Raw genomic sequence first — 27,537 nt, forward strand, 5'->3', positions numbered from 1 at the left:
TGTTGAGGAGATTGTGTCTTCACATAAGAATCAAACTTTGGAGTTTATGAAACCGTCACAGGGCTAGAAGATTGGGTTGTACGTTATAAAGCACGTCTGATGGCTAAGGGCTTTAGGTCTTTAGTGGAATTTAGAAAATTTGATGAGGGGAAATCTAAGCCCCATAAAGGCAAGGAGAGTGGTGATTGTGGTAAAAAAGGTAATGTTACCTTGAAGTTTGATAACAAGAAGAAGGGAGGTTATAAATTCAAGAAATCCGAAACAAGAGGTAAGGATAGGCCTCCAATCAAGTGCTTTTTGTGTGACAGTCCTCATGATAAGGTCTCTGATTGTTCCTCTATTTATCTATGCTATATGTTAATGACATGTTGTTTGCTTTCAAGGACATGTTAGGACATTCTAAAGAAACAGTTGAATTGTGAGTTTGAGATTATAGGTTTGGGCATTGCTGAAAAGATATTGGTGATGGAGATTCACAGGTATTGAAGTGCAAAAAAGTTACATTTATTGCAGAAAAGTACATTGAGAAAGTTCTTGAGTGATTTGGAATGCATAATTGCGAGACTATAAGCCATCCACTTGTGGCCTATTTAAGGTATCCTAAGAGTTAGTACCATAGATTGATGAAGATAAGAAATGCCTGTCTCATGTTTCTTGTGCTAGTGCAGTTGGGAGCATTATGTACACCATGGTCTGCACTTATCAAATATTTTGCATTTTGTTAGTGTTGTAAGCAAGTTTAAGGAAAGTCATGGTAAAGCTCATTGGCAAGCTGTAAAATGGATTTTACGTTAGCTTAGGAGGATGTCTTTTATTGGTTGGCAGTTGGCTTTTGATGTGTGCTTAGTTAAACCTAAGTGTAATGGGCTGATGTTAATAGGGGAATGCCTCTGTCATTTATTCTTATAGGCAAAGCCATTGGATCTGGTTTCCCTCCTCTTCCTTTGGATACATCCTGTAATTGGTCCCCATTTTATGGTAGTTCTCATCTTGCATGCCAACTAATCATCTTGATTGTGTAGCAGTAATTAAGATTTCTGAGATTTGGGTTAGGGCAGGGCCCTTCAATTATATGGCTATAAGTGTGAAAATGGCTTAATTGTGGACTGTTCGGTAATTACCTTTTTAATAATGAAATAAAACTTACATTTGTGGATGTTATATATTTTGTGACTTTAAAATGTCTTTTAATTGTTTTGTTTTAACAGGCTAATAAATGATTACGTTGAATGAATATCTTTGGACTATCTATTCAAAGTTTTATGTAATATCTTTCGACTACCTAGGCAGAATTTCATGTTACTTTTGTACCTATAATAAATTCCCATTTATCCATAGTTACTGCTGTTATCTGATATATGTCTAAATCTTTTAACATGATAACACCACCCCAGGTTGTCAGCTCAGTAAAATGGCTTGAAGATGAACTGGAGCTGAATGCCCTCCACAACCCTGGAAGCCGTCGAGGGAGTGGCAATGAGAAAGCAGCTGTGACCCAAAGAGCTGCTCTTTCAGCAGCCTTAGGAGGGCGAGTTGATATTGCAGCAATGAGCACAATTTCAGGTTGGAGTTTGGACAAGCTCCTTATTATGTTCTGGCATATTAACTGTTTGATTTTTCTTTCTTCAAGGAAGATTTATTGTTCTCCTCTCTGTATATTGGTCCTTTTTTCTGAATAAAATCCAAAGAAATGTTTATTTTGTTCTGTTTATTGGTTGCTTGTAGGTTGACTCTTGGCTTCTGATTTATTTGATGCCTGAAACATGCTTCTTAGATTTCATTTTTGTTTTACAGGTGTGAAGGCAACCTATCTACTTGCTGTAGCCTTTTTGGAGATAATACGATTCAGCAGTAATGGTGGCATCCTTAATGGTGGCACTGGTTTGACTGCTTCTAGAAGTGCCTTCAGTTGTGCCTTCGAGTACTTAAAAACTCCAAACCTTATGCCAGCTGTCTTCCAATGTTTGACAGCGATTGTCCACAGGGCATTTGAAGCAGCAGTACAGTGGCTGGTAATTAAGAATCCCTTCTATTGTGTTTTCAAATGTAGTGAACTTTGAATTGGTGTAACTGCAACCACTTTATTTAGCACATTCAATTACCCAATTATCTTCTCGACTTCTCCTCAAAATGTCTTTTGAATAAGTTGATTACTCCTTGCCTAGGAACGCATTTGATTCTATTCTTATTTGTTTTTTCTTTTCTTGACTTCTAAGTTTGGGTCATAACCATAGTTTCTTTTTGGATTTTGAGTTTGAAACAGATATCTAGCTTGTCCTCTTCCTCTCACACCATCTTATCTACTTTTTCTGCAACTATTTTTTATAAGATTTTCCAAAGAGTTGAGCTGTAATTTCTTTGCATTTTTCTCAGCATATTTGCATGCATATATGCTATACCTGCAAGCCTCATAGATCAAACCTACGTAGTGTCAGTCAAAGTGTAGCCTAGGGTTTGCATTATAATTTTGCAGTTTCCGTTATGTGCCATTGTCTCCTGTAACGGCAGAAATATATGATTTCTAACTGCAAGAAAATATATTTATGAATCGTGGCTGTTCATGCAATATCTCAGAAGACTCAGAAGTTTGGCTTTGACAGTTTGCTACTTGCTACTGATGTCATATATCCTTTTAAATTGTCATTTATATATACATCTATTTTAGTATTCTTTCTGAAGTATTATTGTTTCGTATCCAATATTTTAAGCAGTGATTTATGGCCTTTTCACATCATGCTGACATCTTCCTTAAGATTCTCTATTTAATTAACATAATTGCATGCCCTCTATGCTAAAAGCAATGGAATACAGTGTTTGGTTGCATAGTTGCATATATGCAGATTTTGTAACTTAATTGATTTTCAGTTTCCTGCATCATTATTACCAAGACAATATTATGATACAAGTGAGCTGTGTTTTTTTCACGAAGTATGATGTCACTTCACCCCCACCTCCCTTCCCTCCCATTTTTTTGTCCACTTTTTGCAATATGATTTTCATTGATTTGTTGATCTGGGTTCAGGAAGATCGAATAAGTGAAACAGGCAAAGAAGCTGAGATCAGAGAATCAACTCTTTTTGCTCACACCTGTTTTCTCATAAAAAGCATGTCACAGAGGGAGGAACACATCCGGGATATTACTGTAAACTTGTTGACTCAGCTAAGAGATAAGTTCCCTCAGGTGGAGTTCTTTTGGCAATACTGTTGATTGTTCATCAATTTATTTCTCTATATTATTTTAGTTTATTTGAAACAACTTTTCTGCATCTATGCAGGTCTTGTGGAGTTCTTCCTGCTTTGACTCCCTGCTATTTTCTGTTCAAAATGACTCATCTCCTGCTGTTGTTAATGATCCTGCTTGGATACTGACCGTTCGTTCTTTATACCAAAGAATTCTGAGAGAATGGATCTGTATATCACTTTCATATGCCCCGTGCACTAGCCAGGGTCTACTTCAGGTTGATTTCATAATCTGTTAATTTTTAAATGCTATAATACTTCACGTGGTTTATGTTCATATTGGTGAATATCTCAGCAATTTACCTGCACTATTAAGAGTAATTTTAACATTTTCTTCAATGTATTGAGAAGTTGACATGATTTTTTTCAGGTTTCTTTTATAGTTAGGTATGCGTCATGCTAGTTAAAAGCAGGAAAAGAGCTCAAAATGAAGTTATTTGCTTGAAATGGAAATTGGAAAGTGGTCTTTTTATCTTAATGCCATTTGGCTTTTTTTATCAATTTGTTTTCTGGATCATTAAGTCTTTAGATAATGAATGGTTGGCAGGATGGCATCTAAAAACTATCCATAACAATCTTATTTTATTTAATAATTGGCTATAGTCTGAAATATGAAAAATAATTTCAGTTGCATCCTTGCAATTCTTAGTTTCTTGAGTAATATACTTGTTTGTGTAAGCTGCCTTATGACTTATGAGTATTACCATTGCTGACTAGATTTTTTAAAATTATTTTTTGGTGCTGCATTTCGTTGCAAACATTTTAGAATATTTCTTAGATATCATTGGCTATAGTGTTAAAGCAATTAACTCCTTGAGCATTCCTTATCAAGATTATTTTTCGGTTGTGGTATTAAACTGGAGAGAATTTGGTGGAGAAAGGAGGACCAGGTCCCTTTGGAATTATGCCTTTTGGACAGTGCTTTCAAGTATGTGGAATAAGTGGAATGCCATCATTATAGGGGGAAGCTTTTATCTTCTAATATGTTGTGGGACAAGATGGTTGTCAGCTCTTTATGGGTTTAGATAAATGTCCTCGAGTATTGTTCAGCATGGTTAAGTTAGGAAGGGGCCCAAGGGGGGTTTACATTCTTAGTTGTTTTGCTTGGTACTTATTTTGATTGTTTTATAGGTTGGGATTGAGGTATCCATTATCCATAACACCATGTGCTCCAACTTGTGTTTTCTCCTTTCTATAATTTCTCCTTTCTTTGTGATAAAATTTCTTCTTTTGTACATATAAAGGCACTCCAAAAGTGGTGAAATGTTATGGGAGGGGTGTTGGGGCTAGGTTAAGGTGAGTGAAATGAAGGAGGAACATTTTTTACACCATCATTGCTACAGCGACTAGTGTTGCCATTAAGAGCACATTGTTGTTGGGAACCCTGATCACCATTCTCCACTAGCATACATGCTTAAGCAAGTTAAAGAAGTTGAAACATTGAAATATTCATTTTTTATGCTTATTTTTAACCTTCTAATTCTGTCACATGTGTTTGACTATTAGCAATTTAACCATTAGCATTCAAACAAAATAATGTGCTCCCTTTTTTTTTTCCTAAAAGAACCTTACATGCTTACTATTGAATCCCACATCGGCGATGAGAAAGGGGTAATGTGCCTCTTATATGGGTGTTAGGCACTCCTTTCCCCCTTAAGCTAGTTTTTGGGGTGAATTATGTCTGACCCAAATTTAACATAGTACAAGAGCCTCTCTATCCAATATTGGCCTCCCATGAATATATCTCGCACCAGTTCTAGGCGTCAATAAAATTCTGGGTGTGAGAGGGTGTGTTGAATCCTATATTGGGATGGGAAAGAGGTAATGTGCCCTTATATGAGCCTTAGGCACTCCTCCCCTAGGTCTGGCCCAAATTTAACACTTACGTTCTCACCTTGGAAATATATAGCTTACACTTTGATTTTTGTTTCACGCAATGCCAAATGCATCCCTAAATTGCTCTTGATGGTGTTGATTTCATTGCTTATTTAAGTTGGGACAACATTGGTATCATTTGGAATTAGTTGTTTCGATTTGATGCCTTGATGGGTTCTGTCTTCTATGTGATTCCACCTACCATAGGAAAAGCTTTGCAAAGCAAACACATGGCAGCGAGCACAACCTACAGCTGATGTGGTTTCACTTTTAACTGAGATACGGATTGGAACTGGTAAAAATGATTGGACTGGCATAAGAACAGCTAATATTCCTTCAGTCATGGCTGCAGCAGCTGCTGCATCGGGGGCAAACTTGAAATTGACAGAAGCTTTCAATTTGGAGGTACTAAGTACTGGTATAGTAAGTGCAACAGTTAAGTGCAACCATGCTGGAGAAATTGCTGGCATGAGAAGGTTGTATAGCAGCATTGGTGGATTTCAACCTGGTAACGGTAATACACCAGCAGGTTTTAGCAGTGGTCTACAGAGATTGATATCTGGAGCATTTACTCAACCGCCTCAGGCTGAGGATGTGTCGTTTAATGAGATTTTACTTAATAAGTTTGTGCATCTTCTTCAACAATTTGTTAGCACTGCAGAAAAAGGTGGCGAGGTGGACAAGTCACAGTTTCGTGATACTTGTTCTCAAGCCACTGCATTACTTCTCTCCAATCTGGTAATTGATTATATCTTCTTTTCTAACCATCCTACTGGCTAATGAGACTGTTTTTGGAGAGATTTCTTTTTTTTGTGTTGCCCCTGATTGTTCTTTTTGGACAGGTTTCTGATTCAAGATCAAACTTAGATGGTTTTTCCCAACTTTTACGTCTTCTTTGCTGGTGTCCAGCATATATTTCTACTTCAGATGCAATGGAAACTGGTGTTTTCATATGGACTTGGTTGGTTTCTGCTGCACCCCAATTGGGATCTCTTGTTCTTGCAGAGCTTGTTGATGCATGGTTATGGACAATTGATACAAAACGAGGCCTCTTTGCATTTGAGGTGAAGTATTCTGGACCTGCTGCGAAATTGAGGCCTCAGCTTGCACCTGGGGAACCAGAACTGCTACCTGGAACGGAACCTGTTGAACAAATAATGGCACATAGACTGTGGCTTGGATTTTTCATTGATCGCTTTGAGGTGAGGAATTAAAGGATTATGCTGGGTATCTGTCTCTTTCTCAACTAAATTTTTGTTTTTCATTTGTGTCTTTCTTTGACCTATATTAGAATGCATTCAAGAAGCATCATAGTATCTGGTATCACAATTTTAGTTGCAATTGTTATTGGCAGGGTATTAGTGACTTTAGATTTTATGCATGAATGGATGGCTAGTGTAGTCTATCTGGATCAACTTCTGTAATATGTCTGGGCTTTTAGTGATTCATCATATGTTCAATTTTTCATCTCCTTTTAACAAATGGCTAGTTGTTCGTCTTTCAACAAGTATTTCTGTCAAAGCTTTGACAAATTATCAGAATAATAACACTTGTTAAAGTTCACTTGAATGTGCCTGAAGATTACAGATACTTGGATTGTAATCTTTGCCTTTAGGTTTTACTTATCTATGTTCTATTGAGTAAACTAAATTGTTTACGAATGATTATCCTACTTGGAAAAGTGGATTGTTTGTTATTGGTGACAAGGGTTGCTGAACTAATGCAGTGTGGTTGTGAACATGTGGAATTTTACGCTGTGCTATGCTTTCAGTGATTATCATTTCCACTATTCTTTTCTGGAAATTCTGTATTTCAAATGTTATGAACTTATGTATAGATCATTTCCCTTTCCAGTATTCTGTTGTTGCAGTTTGAGGGATGTGTTCTGGGCTATGTTTGTGGGGTTTGAATCAGTCAATAATTAGTACAGAAAATTAATAAATGCACTACTATCTGGGTAAAGATGTATGAATTGTATAAAATATTGAAACCTATGAAAATTTATGTTATTTTTGGTGGAGGCATCACAAATTACAATTACTATGTCTTAAAGATTCAATGTCTTGTCTTTTTCTTCCACACTTGGGAACACTGTTATTAGAGTCTTACAATTCTTGACTCAATTTGTAATATTCATTCAATTCCCCATCCTGGCACTTTGATCTATGGGGTGAATCTACTTTTATCAGGATCTTATGATTCTTACGATTCAATTCATGTGATTTGATTTGATTCCTTATCCTAGCGATTGAATCTATGTGGTGAATTGCAAATGTACCTGAATCATGACTAAAGAGGAAGAATCAATGGTAAGTCTGGTCAATGAATATGAATCTAATGGTTCGGTTCTTTTCTTTTTCCTAGAGGGATGTTAGACCTTATAGCTTCAATATTTAACATTTCATTTCATTTTTACCATAAAAAGTGCAAATCAAATATTTTCTTAGCTATCTTTCTTCCATTGGTCATTCTTTCCATCTCCTTATTCTTTTTCTTTTTCTTTTTTTTAATTTTACTGCTGTGATATTTTTCTAACCTTTTTTAACCTACTATCCTTTTTATTATTTGACATTTTGATCAAATTTAAATGGGAGTTTCAGCACAATGATAATCATTGTCTACAAGTCAAGAGTTTATAATTTATAACAATAAAACTATAATACATAATAAAAATATATTATTTTATTATAAAGCATAAATTTAATTAGCTAAATGATAATTCTATATTAAACAAAATATGTCCTTGTGATTTTTTAAAACTTATTTTATCATGTTTAATTAATTTTAATAACCTTTATTAAATCTTGCGATTCGATTCGATTTGATTCTCGATTCACACAATGAAGATTTTGACTGTTGATTGGAATCTTGATTTGACAACTATGCTCATGAACTCTATAGGTTAACTGATCTTGCAAGATTCATTTGGTTGAGCTGGAATATCTTCTAGCTCAAAACAGAAAAATATGTTATGGATGAAAGGGAGGAGAAAGGGAGGTTGAGAATGGGGGGTGGGGGGTCTGCCAAAAGGTTCAAATGTGTTTGCTACGATATTATGAACTTGTGGTTTGTTATGCAGCTATTTAGATGACTCTGAAATCTGAGGTTGCAGTTGCAGAAGGATATTATTGTGGGATTATGATGGTAACATTGAATGTTAGCTGCCCCTTTCCTAGATAGAATAGGAAATGCCACTTATAAGGTTATATCAGGATCTGATATGGTTTTTAATTGTCTTGGGTTATGATTTGTTCTCTGAATGAAATCTACTTTTGAGGTGCATGTGTTGATTAGCGATTGTTATTCTTTATATATATATATGGCCTGGCTTTGGGTTATTTGGTAATTCTTTATCAAAGGTTTGGTAGAGGACAAATTTCTTGGAGGTTAGGCGTTGCATTGCATATGCATGTGTGATTGTGCATATAATTTGATTCACTAAATATTTTATATTTCCTTTTATGTTGCTTTTTTTCTTCTGTATAGGTTGTTCATCACAATAGTGTTGAGCAACTCTTGCTCCTTGGCCGACTGTTGCAAGGGACTATGAAAGTACCATGGAACTTTTCACGCCATCCTGCAGCTACAGGCACATTTTTCACATGCATGCTTCTTGGGCTCAAGTTTTGCTCGTGCCAAAGCCAGGGGAATTTGCAGGGTTTTAAATCAGGGCTCCAACTACTAGAAGACCGGATTTATAGGTGATTCAATTGACCTGCATTTCTGTGTCATGTTCTGCTACTGGTTGTTGAATTTTACATCATTGGGCTTCTGGCAAGTGAAAGAACAAAGGTTTATAGTATGCTTACCAAAGAGACATTTAAAAAATGCAGCATGATTTGTTAGCTTAATTACCTGTAACATTAGTTCCAAGCTTTATTGCTTATAATTTTGATATGTGATAATCTGTAAAATACATAAGCGTCTTTCAAGGAGGACATGTGACAAAATATCTTTGAATTTGTAATAATAACATTACTGTTCACATTACATTATTGTTATTATCATCTTTATTATTTCTTTTTTCAGTGGGGGGGGGGGTTCCTCTTGATTTATGTTGTTTTGTGTGTGCCTTGGGTCGGTGAAGTCTAAATATTTTATTTAAAGGGTCAAAATATGAAAGAGTGTTCCATATAAAAGGTCCCCTCTTCCTCCAGCCTTCTTCTCAAAAGAAGGGGAAAGAGTTGCATGGCAAGTTAATTTAGTTTTGAGGAGTTGCTACATTAAACTTACAGATTGAGAAATGTGGTCTAAGCTCTAAGGTTCTACTAATAGATATCCTTTTGCAAAATGCATGAATTATGATGTGTTGAGTGTTTTTTTTTTGGGTGGGGGTGGGGAGGGGTTGTAGAATTTGTAGATTGATAGTCTTTATTGTTCTTCTCAGTAATAGGTCTTGAAGGAGGTCTTAAAGACATTCTAATGCCCAATATTATTTCATTAAGAGATGGGAGTAATTATCAGCATGGAATTCCATGTTTTTTGTTACTATTTTTTATCTTCTACCAGGTGCAAGCTATGCAACTTGTGATACATGATTTTCTTCAAATGTCCTTTCTTTATTCTTTTTTTTTTTTGGCGGGGGGTATCTAGGTTTATTTTGTCCGCAAGTATGTGTTATTTGTTTCATTCAGTCAGCTTTGCTGTTGGTTTTTTTTATTTCCTCTTTCCAGGAAGGGTAAAAAAGCACACAACTAGTTCAATGAAGCTTTAATAAATAATACTTGTTATCTTCAAAATGTAAACTTATTTGCTGTAGAATGTGTAAAGAATCCTAGTGACAGTTCATATGATGAATCTTTGGCATTTAGAATTTCTTTTTGGTACCTGATCTTTGGCATTTGAGAATTTCTTTTTGGTACCTGTTTCAGGACTTGTTTGGGCTGGTTTGCTTCTGAGCCTGAATGGTATGACATGAACAATGTGAATTTTGCACAAAGTGAGGCTCAGTCTGTCTCTCTATTTGTTCACTATCTTTCAAATGAGCGCAAAGATGCTCAATCTGATGCAAAAGGACGGGGACAAGAGAATGGGAGTTCTGTGGCTGATATGGTGAGATACTGGTTTTTGCAGCATATGCATGGTTAACTGAATTTGATTCTTCCACCTTATGGTGCCTGCACTGCATCCATCCCAAAATTTGTTTCACCAATGATACAACTTATTAGTGGAAAATGTATAATTGCATTGTGCATCAATAGAGAAGGAAAAGTATAGTCACATTCTGAAGATAATTTTCATCATCAAATAAGTTTATTATGCGAGTCCTGTGAAGTCATCAGATGTTGTCATGCTTCATCATAAAGAATAAAAGTAGAGAACACATTGGGGATCATCCCAGAATGGGAAGATGGATAAATTTTGGCATATATTTGTATAGTTTCTTTTGTCGAAAGATCTTTTCTGTTTATGATGCACTGCATTGATAAAATTAAGTAATTGCAGAATGATCTGCACCACCCTATCTGGGGCCAAATGGATAACTATGTTGTGGGAAGAGAAAAACGGAAGCAGCTGCTTTTGATGTTATGCCAGCATGAGGCTGATAGGCTTGAAGTTTGGGCGCAACCCACAAATACAAAGTAAACTTTCATTGTTCTATGACAAATTAAGAACATTTTGATACAGGTCTTGAAGATCTTTTATTTGTGCTTAGTTTCATTTTGTATTAACTTCATACGGACATGCACAAACATACAGATAATAATGCAATCTCTCTCTTTCAATGAGTAAAATAGTGTTAGCTTTGAAGGAGGCTGGGGCTTGCAACCCAAGTATAAAAGATTATCTTGAAGATGCATACTAATATTGTTAATAAATCTTGAAGATCTTTTCATGTTCCTATTTATTTTCAGGGAAACTACATCACGGCCTAAAATTAGCTCGGAGAAGTGGATTGAACATGCTAGAACTGCTTTCTCTGTGGATCCTCGGATTGCTTTATCCTTGGCCTCCAGGTTCCCCGCAAATGCTTCTTTGAAGGCTGAAGTGTCACATCTTGTTCAGGTAGGTTGGCCATTTCTTGATAACAGGAATTAATTTGATAGTATGTGAAATGATTTGAAGTCAATGATGAGTGACATGAATTATTTGTTCAGATGATACTTCCATTTAGGAAAACTATATTTCATGTCTATTATCTGAAAGTGAAAGCATGAAGGGAATTGGTTATAGGAACCATTAATAGCTTGATCTTTGATTTATTTGGTTAAGTTTTTATTATAAGAGAAAGAAGGAAGAAAAGGAAGGGAAGGAATGAAAAGAAGGAAAACAACTTAAAGGACTACATCTTTACTCAATTTCCATTATCTCCTGCATATTCCATAATGCATATATATAATGAAAAATTTCCGAGATAAACCCTTAAATTTATGAAGACATATCCTTAAGTTAAGGAGGCATTTAATCCCTAAATTAAGGAGTAATCATCTTCGTAATTTGAGAAGATTTTCATCAATTCTAACATTTTGTATTAATTATTATTAAAATAAAGCTAGTTAAATTTTAATATTGGAGTTTTGGTTTAATAATAATAGTAATAATTATTATAAAAGGAAAAATAAAATTTTCATGATAAACTTTATATCAATGAAAAGTAAAATTCGAATGTTATAATTTTGTATCACAATTATTAGATAACAATTATATAGCTTTTATGTTATAAAAGATAATAAATTGGAAAGCTAATTAAATAATTCAACACTAATAAAATAAATTATTTGCACTATTTATTAATGAAAACACAAGTTGATTTAGTGGACAAATAAGTCATAATTGACTTCCTATGGTCACGGGTTCAACACCCCTTGGAAGTAGAGTTCCTTTTTTCTTTTTTGTTTAATTGAAAAAGAAACTGATTTGTAGCCGGATGAACCACCTAGTGGTCCGAGCCTAGCACCTGGTATGATTGACTGATGTGGTCTAGGTTTAAAAACCATGGTTTTAATCACTAAAGTGAGAGAATTGTGATAATAAGTCTAGTATGGATTAGATAAAATTCTACCATCATCTCTTCATGAATTGACACAACATGGAAAAGCGATATCAAGGCTAAATCACATCTAAACGTCAAACATCCAAATCCATAAGGAAATTAAATTCTAGAGCCTTAAGAGTATAAAATAGTTGAAGTTCTATTGAAATTGTCCCGTCTAGAAAGTACCTTAAAATGATGCTTAAGGCTTAGAAAACCTAATCGTAGTTTGACAAGAAATTATGAACTAGTTTTGGAATACTTAAACAGCCTAATGGCCAAGAAAAAGATCCAAACTTTTGTGTGTTTTTGCAATGTTCGCCTAGACCTTTTAATTTTGCCAAATTTGTCATGATTTAAACCTTAGTTGCAATTATTATCAGGCAGTTGAAATTAATCAAAATTGGAACAAAAAAAAATCCCTCATTTGAATAGAAAAAAATTAATTTGATTACATCATGCTAAAGGACTTGCAACCTGTTACGGATTATAGGAGATAGAAGAGAAATGTAAAGGAGGAAATAATGTAATTAGACTTGAGGTAAATTGGGTATAGATTCTTAAAGTAGTTAGATAGCTGGAAGGTTGTTATCCAGCTGAGTTTCTGTTACAAAAACAATATATATGTGTGCAGCTTATTGTAGACAGGCTATCCAAGCACATTAATATAGAATGCTATTCTCCTTGCGTCTCTAATTTCTCTTTCTCACCTATTTCTTCTCCTTCTCTACTCGTAATTCTTCTTCTTTCTCTCCCTTAATTCCTTCTTCAGTACTGTTTGGCAAACTGCTACACTACAGTTGGTATCAGAGCTGTGTTTTGAAGTGGGTATGTGTCAATAGGGTCACAAAATGACTAGATCTGTAGTGGTGGGTGCTGATTCTGTTAGATTAGATAGGTTGGAGGAACAAATTAAAATTATGCAAGAAGAGCTAGAAATATGGAATTGCTGAGGGAGGAATCAAGCAGAATGCAAAAATATCCATGGATTTAGATTGCTGTCGCAGTAGGATTTACATTTGTTCATAACAAAAAAAATTAAATAAACAGCCAATGATGCAATGGTACACTTTATTTTTTGAAAAATTTTCAAACTTTAAATATAATTAAAGTTATAGTTGAACTAATATACATGAGTAAATATAAGCATAAACTCGTTATGTATTAAATATTAAATTAACCTCAAATGAAATGAATTTTATGTTTGGTATTTCAAGAGATTCACTTGACTTAAAAGTTTAAGCTTGCTGATGAAGGTCTCAAGAATAGTTTTATATCTGTAACAGACTCTTTCACTCGAATACCCATTGGACATGAAGCATGAACAGGCGCAAGCCCATTAACCTTGTACTAACATATTTGACTAATAAAGTACAAAAGGAGCCAAATAAAGCTGCCTGACTTGAATAAGGGCTGTTACAACTTACAACCGTTAACTAACACTTTTTAACAGCCGTTAGCTCATCACCTTTACTTAACAACTGTAACAGCCGTGACAGTCCATTGTATTTCTCAATTATAATATAATGGACAAAGGTCTGTGTAATGGGAAAACAAAAAATTTACTATTACCTGGAAAGGCCAATCAATTACCATGGATCAATGACCAATAAGGTGACTAAACCATAATTTAGATGCTACCATTGCACAGCTTATTTTCCAGAAGTGATGGGAGGCTTAAAAATAGTTTTGAGTCAAATAAATAGGATTAAGATAGATCAAAATTAACTAGAAAAGTTTATTTAACATGGAAAATAGGCCCCCTGTCCAAATTAGATAATATTTCCCAATTTTGTTTCTTCTTTGAGCTTCTTCCTTACCACATGACGTTTGTGTTATCGGCATCATTGACCTTCTGTCCTTGTCTAGTGGTTGTGCACCCTTTCTGCTATCTTTTGCAGAAGCATTATTCAACTCTCAACAATTTGTTTTTTCCATTTTTTTTCCATATGACAAAAATACTTCAGGTCGCTTTTTGCTATTAATATCTATGTGGTGATTTGATTCAATGTCACTTATGGATAGGGACTAGGGAGTAATTATCTTGTGTGAAAATTTGAAAAGAATTTGATTTTCGGTCTCCTTTGATGGTAGCTCTAGCTCTCTTTCATTCATTATTGGTATGCTATTCAATTTAGCATCTTTATTTTGTGGATTACCCCTGGTGCAGTCACATATATTGGAAATTCGTTGCATACCTGAAGCATTGCCCTATTTTGTCACCCCAAAGGCTGTTGATGAGAATTCAGTGCTTTTGCAACAACTGCCTCACTGGGCTGCTTGTTCAATCACACAAGCTCTTGAGTTCCTCACTCCTGCATATAAGGGTCATCCACGTGTCATGGCATATGTTCTCAGAGTTTTGGAATCCTACCCTCCAGAGCGAGTGACCTTCTTCATGCCACAGCTTGTGCAGTCTCTGAGATACGATGAAGAGGTGGGTTATCTAACGACATGCTAATTTTTATGCTACTCATCATACTTTTTGCATAAAGCCTATGATCTGTTGAGTTGAACCTGGCCATTTGTCAGATTTATGCTAGAATATCAGTATCTTGTTTCTCAATTGGTTGGAATAGTCTAAAGTTTATGTAAATTTTAAGGTGGTTCTCTTTGGTGTTGGCCAACTCAAACCAACTTGAAAATAACTTGCCTTTGTGTCCTGTCACGTGAAGTGGAATGCCTTCTTTGATGATTTGTATAGCTTGAGATGATACAAAATCACATTTTAGTAGTCCTTTTCTTTTAAAGCAATCTATCTGGATTTTTTTCCCTTCTTTTTTACTATACTCAAATAGCACTTTAATTCTCTCTGGCTAATCTAACTTCGGCAATTAAGTACTGGCACAAATCTGAAAATTAATGTTAGTGGGTGTTTGATCATTAGGCTTTATGTTTGTCTGTTTACCTCAGTCCAACTTGCCAGAATTGCAGATTGGAGTCACATTATTGTTTGTGCTATATAGCATTGCAAAAGAGTGTATATTCTAATGCATTGAATTTGTCCTAAAATGTTTTTGCAGAGGTTAGTTGAAGGTTATTTGCTCAGAGCAGCTCAAAGAAGTGACATATTTGCTCATATTCTGATATGGCATATACAGGTGTGGAAACATTCTTATTGTTACACGATTGTAATAGCTGCACTTATTAACAAGTTCCATAATGTTGTACGAGAATAGGTCGAAATACATTTTCTTCCAATTTTGATGTTTTAAGTTGGGACTTGTGAATTGCAGGGCGAGACATGTGTGCCAGAAGCAGGAAAAGATGCTATCCCTGGAGTGGTATGCCCTTATGCCAATTTTTCAGAAAGTATTCAGACACAAAAGAAAGAAAAAAAAAATCAAATAATAGTGAAATTTTCTTATAATTTTTCTAGTACATTTCATATTCCAAAGCTACTTAATGTTTAGTTCAATCTAATATGCTTTTAATATGTTTCTTCAATGTGTGTAATGTGATAATTGCCAGACCATTCACCTACCTAGTAATTACTGAGGTATTATTATTGGATTAAAAGAAATGCAAATGTGTTAAAAAAGAATAATATTCTAGATCTGATGTTGATCAAAATTTAAAAACTTGAAAGACCAAAATGTTGGAGATTATAATAAGGAGAATGTTTAGATAGCTATAATTCAGTTATGTATTTTGCCAAATTTAGAAGGGGAGGGGGTGGTTTGTGATTTGCTGTAAATTTTTGTACTTCATAAATTATCCTCTCTGTTGGAGATTCTGTTTAAAGATGAAAAGGTGAATTACTCTACAGTCCCTAGGTTTTCCCATTTTTCGGTAGTTGGTCCCTGGATTTTGTCTATTACTTACTATTTCAACTACTAACTATTCTGTCCCTTGAAATTTTCATGCTTTTACCGTTAGTCAATACTGTTGAAGGTGGTCTAAGGAGATGTACAAGTTCGTATTCCAACTTTAATCTCTCTCTCTCTCTCTCTCTCTCTCTCTCTCTCTCTCTCTCTCTCTCTCTCTCTCTCTCTCTCCCTCCCCCATTTATGTCCCTTCTTCCCCCTTGCATCTCTCTACAAATGCAAAATCAAACAATTACAATATCAATATCAACTACAAATTGACAAGTTCCATGAATTCAGGAATTAGAATTATAATTGACAAGATCACAAATCAACAAGATGAATTCACAATCATTCTTTTCGTGCCTAGTCGACCCCCTTACACAGATCTCTAATGAAATGAGATTATGACAAATTGGTAATTGTGACAACTAATTTTGAGCTTTTAACCTGATTTGAACATTATGCAATTCTTTAGTATTGATAAATGATATAAGCAAAATCTGAGGCTCATATTCTTGAAAAGCAAAATTAAAGTAAGATTATAATCACTAGCAAAATCAGGATGAATGTGAAATGAAACCAGGTATCACCATTGCCAAAATCATTGATTTCTTGGACTTAACCTCTGCTTGGGAAATAAATTCATAACTGGTCTCTATGTTAAGCTCAATCGATTATGGTTGGCTTTAATTTGCTTCCTGGCAGGGTGATATGGTGAGTGCTAAAAGGGTACTTGGGTTGTAATGGCCTTTGGCCGAGACATAGGGGCAGGGTAAAGCACAAAGACTTGATGTATTGGGTTGAAGAGCTAATGCAGGAATGCTGGAGGAAGGAGAGAGAGGTCTGGGGGTCGAACAAGAGGGAGAGGCAGAGAATTTGAATAAGAGTAGTTCAGTATTTTCATGATGCACCAAGAAAAACTTCAAAAATTGGACAAAAACGACTACTTAGTAGGTGGAATGGAAAGTTAGGAAATAACCACTGATGTAGTAATATTCAAAATCTAGAGGCCAACTATAGAATAATGAGAGCACCAACAGATTTAAAGTAGTTCAGCCAAAATGAAATATTCTTTACGCACAACTTTATTTTGAAGAAACTCATACTCCCTTGAAGACAAGGTTTAACAATAATCCCAAAAATAAATGGACAATAATTGAGTTATAAGTAATTTTTTTGTCTTAAATTTCAATGAAGGAAAATTTGTGAATCTTCCTCAACTCTATCCATTTATTTTGTATGTTTTATCTTTTGTTTTAAGTTTCATATTAAATCTTTTGTTATCAATTTCCCACATACTTGTTCTTAATTAATGGGCTAATTTTCACCTGCAGTTCATCAACTTTGAGTGTACTTTCAATTTGGTCATTCTATTTTAATTTCTTTTTTTAAAACTTCTTCAACTTTTCAATTTAAGTATTATTAAATTCCTGTTTACCTGCTATGTCAGGCTTACAAGTTACCGCAATTAAAAAATTATTTCTTTCTTTTCTCTCATCTCACAATTTCATTCTGTCTTATTTTTTTCTCATGAAAGATAACAAGTTTAAATAATAATTAATTAAGGAGGAGCAATTTGAAATTATCTATATTCATTTCATTATTTTATTATATATTAATTTATTTTTGAAAATCATTACTAAAGTAATTAGATAAAAGTTTAAATTGTAGTTCATAATAGTGGCTTATAATAATCAATAATGTTAAAGTAAAAAAATAATATTTAATAAAATGTAATGGAAAGTAAAACTAAAATTAATAATATTTACAAAAATATTTCAAAATAGATTTATGGACAATATCTGTTCATTTAATATTTAATATTCATTTATTTTTATTTAATTTAAAAGAAAGAGAAGGATACCAAAAGCTAAAATAAATTAAATAACTTAATTACTAAAAATTTTTAATCCTGCTTAAAGAATTAAATTATATTATTAATAATTGAAAGTACAAACAATAGAAATAGAAATTTATATAGGAGAGTAGGAGAGAAAAAAAAAAATAACTTTTATATGTATTGATCTACAAACCTGCAATAGTAGTTAACAAGGACTGAGGACTCCAATAATACTCAAATTGAAGTTGGAGTTCCAAGAAAAAATTGAAGTCAGAGTGTCCAAATTGAAAACATACCAAAAGTTGAGGGATTTGGGTGAAAATTAGTCTAATTGATGTATAGAATTAGCATCATCCGCTTTTGCTTGGTAATGTGTTATGCTGTCATTGAGCTTCGGAGGATGAAATGTAAAAAATTGACCATATTCTGCTGTATGCATAAGCAAAACTTTTCAGATCATTATCTGTTTCTTCTGGATATTGTTACTTGATTTGTTAAACTTTCTGTGACACTCTGTGCATGGAGATACGTGCATATGCATGTAGTTAAGTATCTGAAAATAATAGTTGATAATCCTTAGACAATGCATGACATTCGACCCCTAATAACTGCATGTGCTTGCTGATATTACAGAATAATTCATTTCAAGAGATATTGCCAGTTGTTCGTCAACATATTATTGATGGTTTCAACCCCAAGGCCCTTGACATTTTTGAAAGGGAATTTTCATTCTTTGACAAAGTCACGTCCATTTCTGGTGCTCTCTATCCACTTCCCAAGGAAGAACGTCGAGCTGGGATTCGGAAGTATACTTCTAACATGTTAATGCTTTAAGTTCTTTTCGTGTATGTTAGTGTTGCTGACTGTTTAAGTTGACGTTGACTTGCCACAACAGGGAATTGGAGAAAATTGAAATGGAGGGCGAGGACCTTTATTTACCAACTGATCCTACCAAGCTTGTCAGGGGAATACAGGTAGACAGTGGAATACCATTACAGTCAGCAGCAAAAGTTCCTATAATGGTGACATTTAATGTGATTGACCGGGATGGTGACCCAAATGAAATAAAGCCTCAAGCTTGCATTTTCAAGGTAAGCTTGTAAACTCTTACCATCAAAATACCAGCAGAATGCAATTCTAATGTTTATATTTGTTAATTTATACAATTAATAAATTAGGTATACCTATGTTTTAGACATTCCAAACTGAGACTGAAATTTGATGATATTTTTTCCCACATACCAAATTTATTCTGTCGATTATGTTTGATATTTACTAATATTTGATACTTGACTAGCCTTTTTTCGTGTGTATAGCAAATGACACATTAGTGATGTTGAACCCATAATTGTTTATTTTAATAAAGCATAACTAATGACTCAAATTTTCCTGTGATTTTTCATCTAAATAAATGTTTGACGTATAAGTTTGTTTTTTCATTTACTTATTGGAGAAGATTGATTAAAAGAAAAATTATAGCTTTACTAATTACATTAATGATCCTTTTTTCCCTTCAAGTGTATCAATGTTTAGACAGTCTTATATATTTTCTAAGACTAGTGTATCTCATTCTTTTGTAAAAAAAAATAAGGAAAACAAAATTCTGAATTTAAAGTTTTTTACTTTCCAATGTAAGATTCTGATAATTTATTATTTTCTTCTAAGGTTGGAGATGATTGCCGACAAGATGTTCTTGCACTTCAAGTGATAGCTCTACTTAGAGATGTATTTGAAGCAGTTGGACTTAATCTTTATTTGTACCCATATGGAGTTCTTCCAACTGGACCAGAGAGAGGTATTATTGAGGTGAGCTTTTATATTCAGCCATCCATTTAATTTGAATGTTTTTATATGTGGAGCATGTTACCTTGAACATCCATGTGCTTTGGAACCACAATTTGGTATGCTCCCTAGAGTGTGATTTGTGAATGACTTGGGACCTTTTTCCCCCCTTCTTTGAGCCATAGCAAAATGTGATGGTCATGTAAAATGAGAATGCAGTCTTAAGATGTAATTTAAGATTCAAATTATATACATATACACACACTACAGTTAATTAATTTGTAAAATTCACAATTATTAATTATAATAGAATAGCATCCTCCAAAATAATTAGTAACAGGAGTGCTGAAAGAAATGTTGCTTCTGATTTACATTAAAAGGGTTAAGATATTTGTGGTTTAATTTTGGAAGGGTCAGGTTGCTGTGACTTCCTTTTCAAAATGTTCCATGTTTTAGGTGGAATGTGGTGAATCAGAATTTATCAATGGTTCGTTTATGGTAGCTTGGCTATTGCATTTGTTAGATCCAGTTTTCTGTTCTTGTGATCTACATCTGCCTTTAGCATTGCAACCGAGTTCATTATTCATTAAAGGTTGAGGGGGTTTCTTTGAATTATAAGAGGCTTATGATTCTTGATTTTGATTGGTTGTTTTATTCCTGATTTCATTAAATTTGTCAATGTTGTATTTTACTTCAGATTCGGATTCGGATTGGAATAGGGGTATTAAATTCGTCACTGTTGTATTTTACTTCGGATTCAGATTGGAATAGGGGTAATGTGCTGTTATAAGGAATTTAGACATTGCTCTCTCTTTGAGCTAGCTTTTGGGGTCAGTTAGGCCTGACCCAAATTGAACATGCTATCGGAGCCTTCCCATTCGAAGTTGGGCCTCCCATATTTACGCTTCAATTTATTCCTGGGCGTGAGGGGTGTGTTGAATTAGAATAGGGGTAACGTGCCCCTTTTAAGGATTTTAGGCACTCCTCTCTTGAACTACCTTTTGAGTTTTGAGTCGAGTTAGGTATAGCTTTTGAGTTTTGAGTTGAGTTAGATCTAGCTTTTGAGTTCTGAGTTGAGTTAGATCTGACCCAAATTAAAAGTCACCTTATATGCAACCAACCTCATGTAAGCCTATTACTCTGTCTAATGGTTCAGGCTCTCAGCAAGTCAAAGAAAGAATATCTTAATCGGTAGACTTCCTTTTGTTTCATTAGAAGTAAATGTGGAAAGTTTGTCCAATCATCTATATGATTTGATTGCTGGTTAATGTCAAATTTGGAATACTACATAATCTTACCTGCTAAATGCATGTGTGTGTAGCGCGTTGATATAATTGATAATTAGGAATACTTGTAAGTGGAGTAAAGAATTTGGAGAGATGCAAACTTTACTGAATGATATATGCACTGTTACAGACAATCTCTCTCAACAATCTAATTCAAGAACGAATAAAATAATTCTGGCTTTAAGAACTTTAAAGAAAAAGAGGGAGAGAAAAGTAGCAGGACTGAAGTCCGTGCTCTCAGGCACCCTTGCTAGAACAATAAGTTACTTGTAAGTTGTAACATATCTTCAATTCCTAACTTCATTTTATAGACTCCTGGCATCGTTGTCTACTTGAAGCCTTCAGGTTGCATCATCATCTGTTAGAACTAACTCGGCCAAATCTTCTTTAAAAACCTGATTGCCTAGAGGTGGATTGCCCTCATCCTTTGCTGCCAGTAGATTGGATTTCCCTCCATCTCTCTTCCTCTTTCTGTGATAAACCCTGAGATATTCTGGACCGTTATTTTTTCTGTTGTTTCCATAACATAATCTGCCTTCTTATCCTCCCAACTTAATCCTAATTATTCATATTTTGTGTGGATTGGTGTAAATGATGGAAAAGATTGTTGAGGCCCAAAACAGGCTTCCTTTGAGGTGGTAAAATGCCATGCAGCAATGGTTTTAAATCACAATAGTGGCCGTTTTAGTGGTTAATAGAAACAAACCTGTAATGGACGAGGTACTATGCAAAATTTTTTTGACAAATTTGCAAAATTCACGAATCTGAATCTGAATATATATAGGTATGATAAAAACTAAGGTACACGACCATATAATAAGCATAAATACACCGAATACAAACATTAAATTTATAGATAAGGAAGAAATGAAGAAAACATTCCTGATGCAAGTGATATAAAGCATTTGAATTATTGAGGTAAAACTGTTACTGGTACTTAACAGTAAAATTGCCGTTACTGTTGAGTAATGTGGCAATGGCTGTTTCCAATTCAATCCAGAATATGACTATACATTATGGGGTAACAGGGCCTTGAGAAATGTATAAACAATGGCCCTCTGTAGTCTATGCCTGCTATGCCAAATGCAAGTCATATGTTTTAGCAACATATATTATTTAACTATAACATGAAAACATGAAGGAATGAGAATATGCAAATATTGCTCCTATATGGGAGATCATGATAGGCCATCTTCTGATCAAGCTAGATCTGTAATTATCTCCTTTGTGTAAATTGATCATCCTTATTATTTATATATGCATGTTCTTTTACTTACTAGCTATTTTTTTAACACGACAGGTTGTGCCTAATAGCCGGAGCAGAAGTCAAATGGGTGAAACAACAGATGGTGGTTTGTATGAGATTTTTCAACAGGATTTTGGGAATGTAGGCTCTCCTAATTTTGAAGCCGCGCGTGAGAACTTCATCATTAGTAGTGCCGGTTATGCAGTTGCCAGTCTTTTGCTTCAACCAAAGGATAGACACAATGGGAATCTTCTTTTTGACAGGCATGAGATCTTTTTTCCTTCCAATTTCTCCTTGATTTTAATATTATGATTTCGAAGTTGTACTGGCTGGGGAATCGGGTTAATGCATTCACATCTAAGCATGTAATGTTGAAAAAGCAATAACATTAAAAAACACAAGTCTACGTGGTCAAATTGCTCTTTCATGTTTTAGCTTTAGCCTATTTCCAACTAATTCTCCATTGTGGGATTTTGAGGAAGGACCACAATGAAAAGAAAAGATCAGAAATATGAAACTAACGTACATGTCCATGCAGCGTCGGGAGGCTAGTTCATATTGATTTTGGTTTCATCTTCGAAATATCACCTGGTGGAAATATGCGCTTTGAGAGTGCACACTTCAAGCTGAGCCATGAGATGACTCAATTACTAGATCCATCTGGTGTCATGAAGAGTGAAACGTGGTACCAATTTGTAAGGTAGTATTCATAGATATTCTCAGATTTCTTCCACAGAATGTGTTTATGGAAAAATGTTCAAATAACCAAGTGCTTGATTCTCTCTCTGTAATCTCATGCACAGTTTGTGCGTCAAGGGGTACCTCGCAGCCCGCCGTTACATGGACGGGATAATCAACACTGTGATGTTGATGTTAGACAGTGGACTACCTTGCTTCAGTAGGGGTGACCCAATCGGAAATCTACGCAAGAGATTTCATCCTGAGATGAGTGAGCGTGAAGCGGCCAATTTCATGATCCGCGTGTGCACAGATGCCTACAATAAGTGGACGACTGCTGGGTATGACTTGATACAATATCTGCAGCAAGGCATTGAGAAGTAAACGGAAATAATACAAATGGGACATTAAATGTACATGATTGAGTGCCTGTAATTTTGTAATTGTATTATTATTCAATCTTTACAGCTGTAATTCTTTTCAAAGGGATCTCCACTTTAGAAAGCTCGGAGTTTAAAAAAAGGTTGTAGAAACGGCGCTTCTTTGTAACCTAGTGGTGGGGTTCCCGTTAAGGTTTGTAAAAGTACAGTTTCTTTTTTATTCATTACTGTTTACCAATGAAATTCACAGTTCCTTTGCAGAAAATTGAGTCTTCACACCTTTCCCCTCACCTAATCACATGTCAACAGCCTGGCAATTTTATAGGGGTAAATTTTTTTTCCAATTTATTTTGTATATCTTTGAAATTAGTGTCTTGATGGTTGGAGTTATCTAATTAAAAAAATGTGTTAAAATTTATCTGTTTGGTTGGTTTTTTTTTTTCACTTTTTAAAATGTAAAACCATTTCTTTATTTGAAATAAAGAAAATAAGTAATTTCCTTTAATTCAGTTAACAAATGGGGAGCAAGCATATATAAATATAATTACTTTTTAAAAAAATTTAAAAAAAAAAGTTTATGGTGATTATTACATTTTGGGATTTAATGCCAAATTATGGTGTACATGGAATGGCTGAAGTATAATAAGATCTGTCAAGATTCCTTGGTTAATCCGATTTGGTTAGTGGTGGTGGTGTTTGGTGGAGGGATGTGCAAGGTTTGGCTATTAACCACTCTGTCCATAACACTGGGCATTGGGTCCCCTGAGATATATGATTCCCTTCCCCGTGAGACACATCTCCAATTATTCATGGACACCGTTCTCCTATATTGAAGGCAAGATTCACATGCTTGCTCGCTGCCTGTCAACTTCCGTTTTTCTTCTCTCCCTTTTCTATTTTTATTTTTATGAAAACATAACAGAGAAACTATACCAATTGGTTTGTGATCTAACAATTCACAATAATGCCTTTGATTCAATTGCATCCCTCATTATGATTTTATTCAATTGCCAAATATCATATCAATTAGACTGCTTGTGATATACTTTTAATTTTTATTATCAGTGATATAGATTTTTTGAATTTATTTTTTAATTTATTGCATTTCATTTTGTTTTTTTTCCCAATTATTCTGCGGAGAATTTAAGTTCGAATAACGATTTTATTTATTTTTTAGTCTCAAATAATTTTTCAAGTGTACTGTAATTTTCTGAAATTTTTAATAAATTAAAAGAATGGTTATTGTGTATTTAACCTTCTCCCTAGTAGTGAGCATCTTCCCCTCGTTTTCCCCTTCGATCGACTCTCTCATCGGTACAGTAGAGTCTGTAAAATTATACACCTATATAATTACAGATGTACTTGTGTGTTTAATGAATAATGAGTATGCTGATGTGGTTGAATGGACTTATGGATTTACATTAATTTTTATACACCTAGAGCACTTAATTTAGCCATTATTTTTAAGTAGACTTCAAATACTACTACTCATAGTTAAAATAATAATAATAATAATAATAATAATAATAACAATTTTTACTGTGTTTCTCATTGATATAGTAATTTGCTACTGATTTTGAGCTGTCTCTTATCTCACGCTTGAATGGTGACAAGAAGTTTTTGAAGCTCCAAAAGCGAAGAAAGTAAGAAATTTCTCTAAGAAAACTAGAGACAATATATCTTTTCCTCAATAGAAATTCAACAAAAAAAAAAAGTGAAAAGGTAATTTAGTTCATCCAACTCAATAATTGAACCACTCATTTCAACGCATAAGAAAATCAAATCCTCTCTTCATATAAGAAAAAAAAAAAGTTAGGCAAGAAAATGACATCTATAATAATAATAAGTATTATTATTACCAAATAAAAGCAGAAAATCTTTATCCACAAACCTCAAAATGCTACTTGTTTCCATGCTAAAAAGTACAATTATTTAGCACCACACAACATCTTTCTCCCTAATAATTGGAGAAGTCTTCACTTTCTACAACTTGTATTTCCCTAAAGACCCCTACCCTTCAATTTTCATCTGCCCTACTCTTCCCATCATTCCCTTCCTCCACCTCCTGCTGCTGCTGCTGCTGCTGCTGCTTCAATTTCTTCTCCTTCAAAACAGACCTCCACTTTATGAAATTACCAAAAAGCCCCTCCATCTCCTCCAACGTCCTCCCCTGAGTCTCCGGCAAACATGTGAAGAAGAAGATCCAAGCCACCGACGCAATTGCCGCAAACAAGAAGAAGGCCCCACCTATTGTGATTGCTTTGTACAACGATATAAATGTCGTAGATATCAGCCCACTCATTAGCCTATTCATTGCCACTCCCATACTCGCTCCCTGCGCGCGTAGCCTCAACGGTAGTATCTCAGTGCTGTATACCCACGCTATGGGTCCCATTCCTATTGAGAAGGACCCCACAAAGCACAGTACCATTGCTATGCTTAGTGCTACGGCCCACGTTAGCTTCTCCTTCGTATGATCTATTAGAGTCAATGTAAATCCAAGGGCTGCTAATGAAAATATCATCCCTCCTACGCTACTTAGAAGTAATGGTCTCCGTCCGATCCTGTCAAGCAAAAATGTCGCCACTAAGATGAAGATTGTCTTCGCGAATCCTACGGCTACCGTAGCGAGTAATTTGTCGTTGTCTGATGTTATTCCAGCTTTTTCAAAAATTCTTGGGCTGTATAATACAACAGCGTCTATACCAGATGCTTGCTGGAAGAAATGGATGCCGATTACGCAAACGAAGATATGACGAACGGACGGTGTAGGATGAAGGAGTAATTCTCGCCATACACCTTCGCCGTGGGATTTCTTTTCTACTTGAACGATGTCGTCGTTGCAGTCTAGTGGAATTCCTGCTGCCGATTTTATATCTGCTAGTCTTTCTTGAGCTTCTTTTTTAGAATCAGAGGTCTTGTCCAGAACTCGCTTGGCGTCTCCTAGTCGACCCTGGAGAACGAGCCAACGCGGTGACTCGGGCATGAGTAGGACCATTAAAGCAAGGAGAACTGAAGGGATTGCGCCGATTCCAAGCATGAATCTCCACCCCAAGTTTTTTGGGAGCTTGGAGAATGCAAAATTTGAGACGTAGCCAAGCAAAACGCCCGTGTTGATAAAAACCTGTAATTGGCAGAAAAGGTCATGCAAATTTCCTTTTTGTTTATCGTGAAATGTCATCGTAGATTATTGAAGCACAAGTAGCGTATACGTACTTCTGGGAATGAGGTGAGGAACCCACGAGACGACGCCGGAGAGACCTCTGCAGTGTACACCGGAGCAATCATGAGTGCATATCCCACTCCAACTCCTGCTACGAACCGGCCAACCATGAGGAAGGAAAAGTTGGTGGCGAATCCCATTAGGAGAGCTCCGACGAAGAAAATAGCTCCAGCAACCACGATGGTGTACCGGCGGCCTATCCAGTCGGAGGTCCTGCCAGCTGCGGCTGAACCCACAAGTGAGTATATATTAATCAAGCCTGCCAGGAGTTCTACTTGAACATCTGAGATTTTCAGTTCATCCTTGATGTAGATAGAAGCTCCACTCATCACTCCAATGTCTACAAACCAAGAAACATATTAATCAACTTTGCAACTAAAACAAGCTGCACTTGCATGAAAAACAAATTTAATATCAGTTAGATTTAATATTTGTATCCATTTCTTTTATACAAAATCAGTTAAAATTATGAAAATTATAATTTTTACATGAACTCCATTTTATATTTGTATCAAGAGAGTACTGTGTAATGATCAAGAAGTCTTTTTTTTTTTTCTTTAAAAGCTCACCATAGCCAAGTAAGGTAGAGGTCATGGAAGCCAAGATTGCACAAGCAAGAGCAAACTTGTTTCTCTTGGGCTTCTCTGGTGGATCAAAATCTGCAAGTGTTTTCTCTGCAGGTTGGCTTCTTGGATTGACATCTCTCTCTGTGTTTGTATCAGCCATCTCTCTTCACCTCAGAAAAGAGAGAGAGAGAGAATTTTAAAATGGTGATTAGGTTTTGTGTAAGGTTGTTGTGGATAAGCTCAAGCAGCCATGAAGAGCAGAAGTTTGAAAATATGGTAGCTCTCCATGGGAAACTGGAGTTGCTTATATAGACAAACGGCTTCGGACATTATCTTGTAATAACTAAAATAGCATAATGAAGTGAAAAGAAAAAAAAATTCATATGGGCGAGCTGCTGTGCTGACTCGTTTACTTTGAAATAGACGGATTTTAATTTTATCGTAGATTACAACATGAATGACTAAGGGTGTGCAATATTTCTAAATTTCTTAATTAAAAAAATCTAATTCAAATAAAAAAATTATTAAAAAATTCAAATCGTATCAAACTAGAATTATTTTTCTTTTTTTCTAATTTGTCACTCACATCTTCAACTCGATGCCGTACTACATTGAATATCCAATTTCATACATATATTT

The 27,537-nt window shown here is 34.9% G+C and overlaps 2 protein-coding genes across 2 annotated transcripts in view; one reads left to right on the top strand and one right to left on the bottom strand.

Annotated features, from left to right (window-relative positions):
- Nucleotides 1-23,374, top strand: part of LOC110601858 (phosphatidylinositol 4-kinase alpha 1) — a 29,601-nt gene extending 6,227 nt beyond the window's left edge. Inside the window, exons 8-26 of the mRNA XM_021739220.2 lie at nt 1,395-1,563; nt 1,795-2,012; nt 3,023-3,181; nt 3,276-3,458; nt 5,323-5,853; nt 5,958-6,317; nt 8,602-8,816; nt 9,987-10,167; nt 10,561-10,697; nt 10,971-11,121; nt 14,259-14,525; nt 15,112-15,189; nt 15,325-15,372; nt 18,371-18,543; nt 18,633-18,828; nt 19,403-19,543; nt 22,106-22,314; nt 22,590-22,751; nt 22,855-23,374. Coding sequence (XP_021594912.1) covers nt 1,395-1,563; nt 1,795-2,012; nt 3,023-3,181; nt 3,276-3,458; nt 5,323-5,853; nt 5,958-6,317; nt 8,602-8,816; nt 9,987-10,167; nt 10,561-10,697; nt 10,971-11,121; nt 14,259-14,525; nt 15,112-15,189; nt 15,325-15,372; nt 18,371-18,543; nt 18,633-18,828; nt 19,403-19,543; nt 22,106-22,314; nt 22,590-22,751; nt 22,855-23,113 — 3,837 coding nt within the window. The 3' untranslated portion in view covers nt 23,114-23,374. The remainder of the gene's footprint in view (nt 1-1,394; nt 1,564-1,794; nt 2,013-3,022; nt 3,182-3,275; nt 3,459-5,322; nt 5,854-5,957; nt 6,318-8,601; nt 8,817-9,986; nt 10,168-10,560; nt 10,698-10,970; nt 11,122-14,258; nt 14,526-15,111; nt 15,190-15,324; nt 15,373-18,370; nt 18,544-18,632; nt 18,829-19,402; nt 19,544-22,105; nt 22,315-22,589; nt 22,752-22,854) is intronic.
- A 1,560-nt stretch (nt 23,375-24,934) lies between these two features.
- LOC110601906 (polyol transporter 5) lies at nt 24,935-27,202 on the bottom strand. Its single transcript, XM_021739301.2, has 3 exons — nt 26,902-27,202; nt 26,326-26,672; nt 24,935-26,233 (listed from the first exon to the last, which is right to left on the bottom strand). Exons 1-3 carry the CDS (start codon nt 27,056-27,058, stop codon nt 25,127-25,129), a joined length of 1,611 nt encoding a protein of 536 aa, XP_021594993.1. The 5' UTR covers nt 27,059-27,202; the 3' UTR covers nt 24,935-25,126.
- Between the last annotated feature and the right edge of the window lie 335 nt (nt 27,203-27,537).

The sequence above is a fragment of the Manihot esculenta genome, chromosome 15 (assembly GCF_001659605.2).
Source record: "Manihot esculenta cultivar AM560-2 chromosome 15, M.esculenta_v8, whole genome shotgun sequence".
In the NCBI taxonomy this organism is placed as follows: domain Eukaryota; kingdom Viridiplantae; phylum Streptophyta; class Magnoliopsida; order Malpighiales; family Euphorbiaceae; genus Manihot; species Manihot esculenta.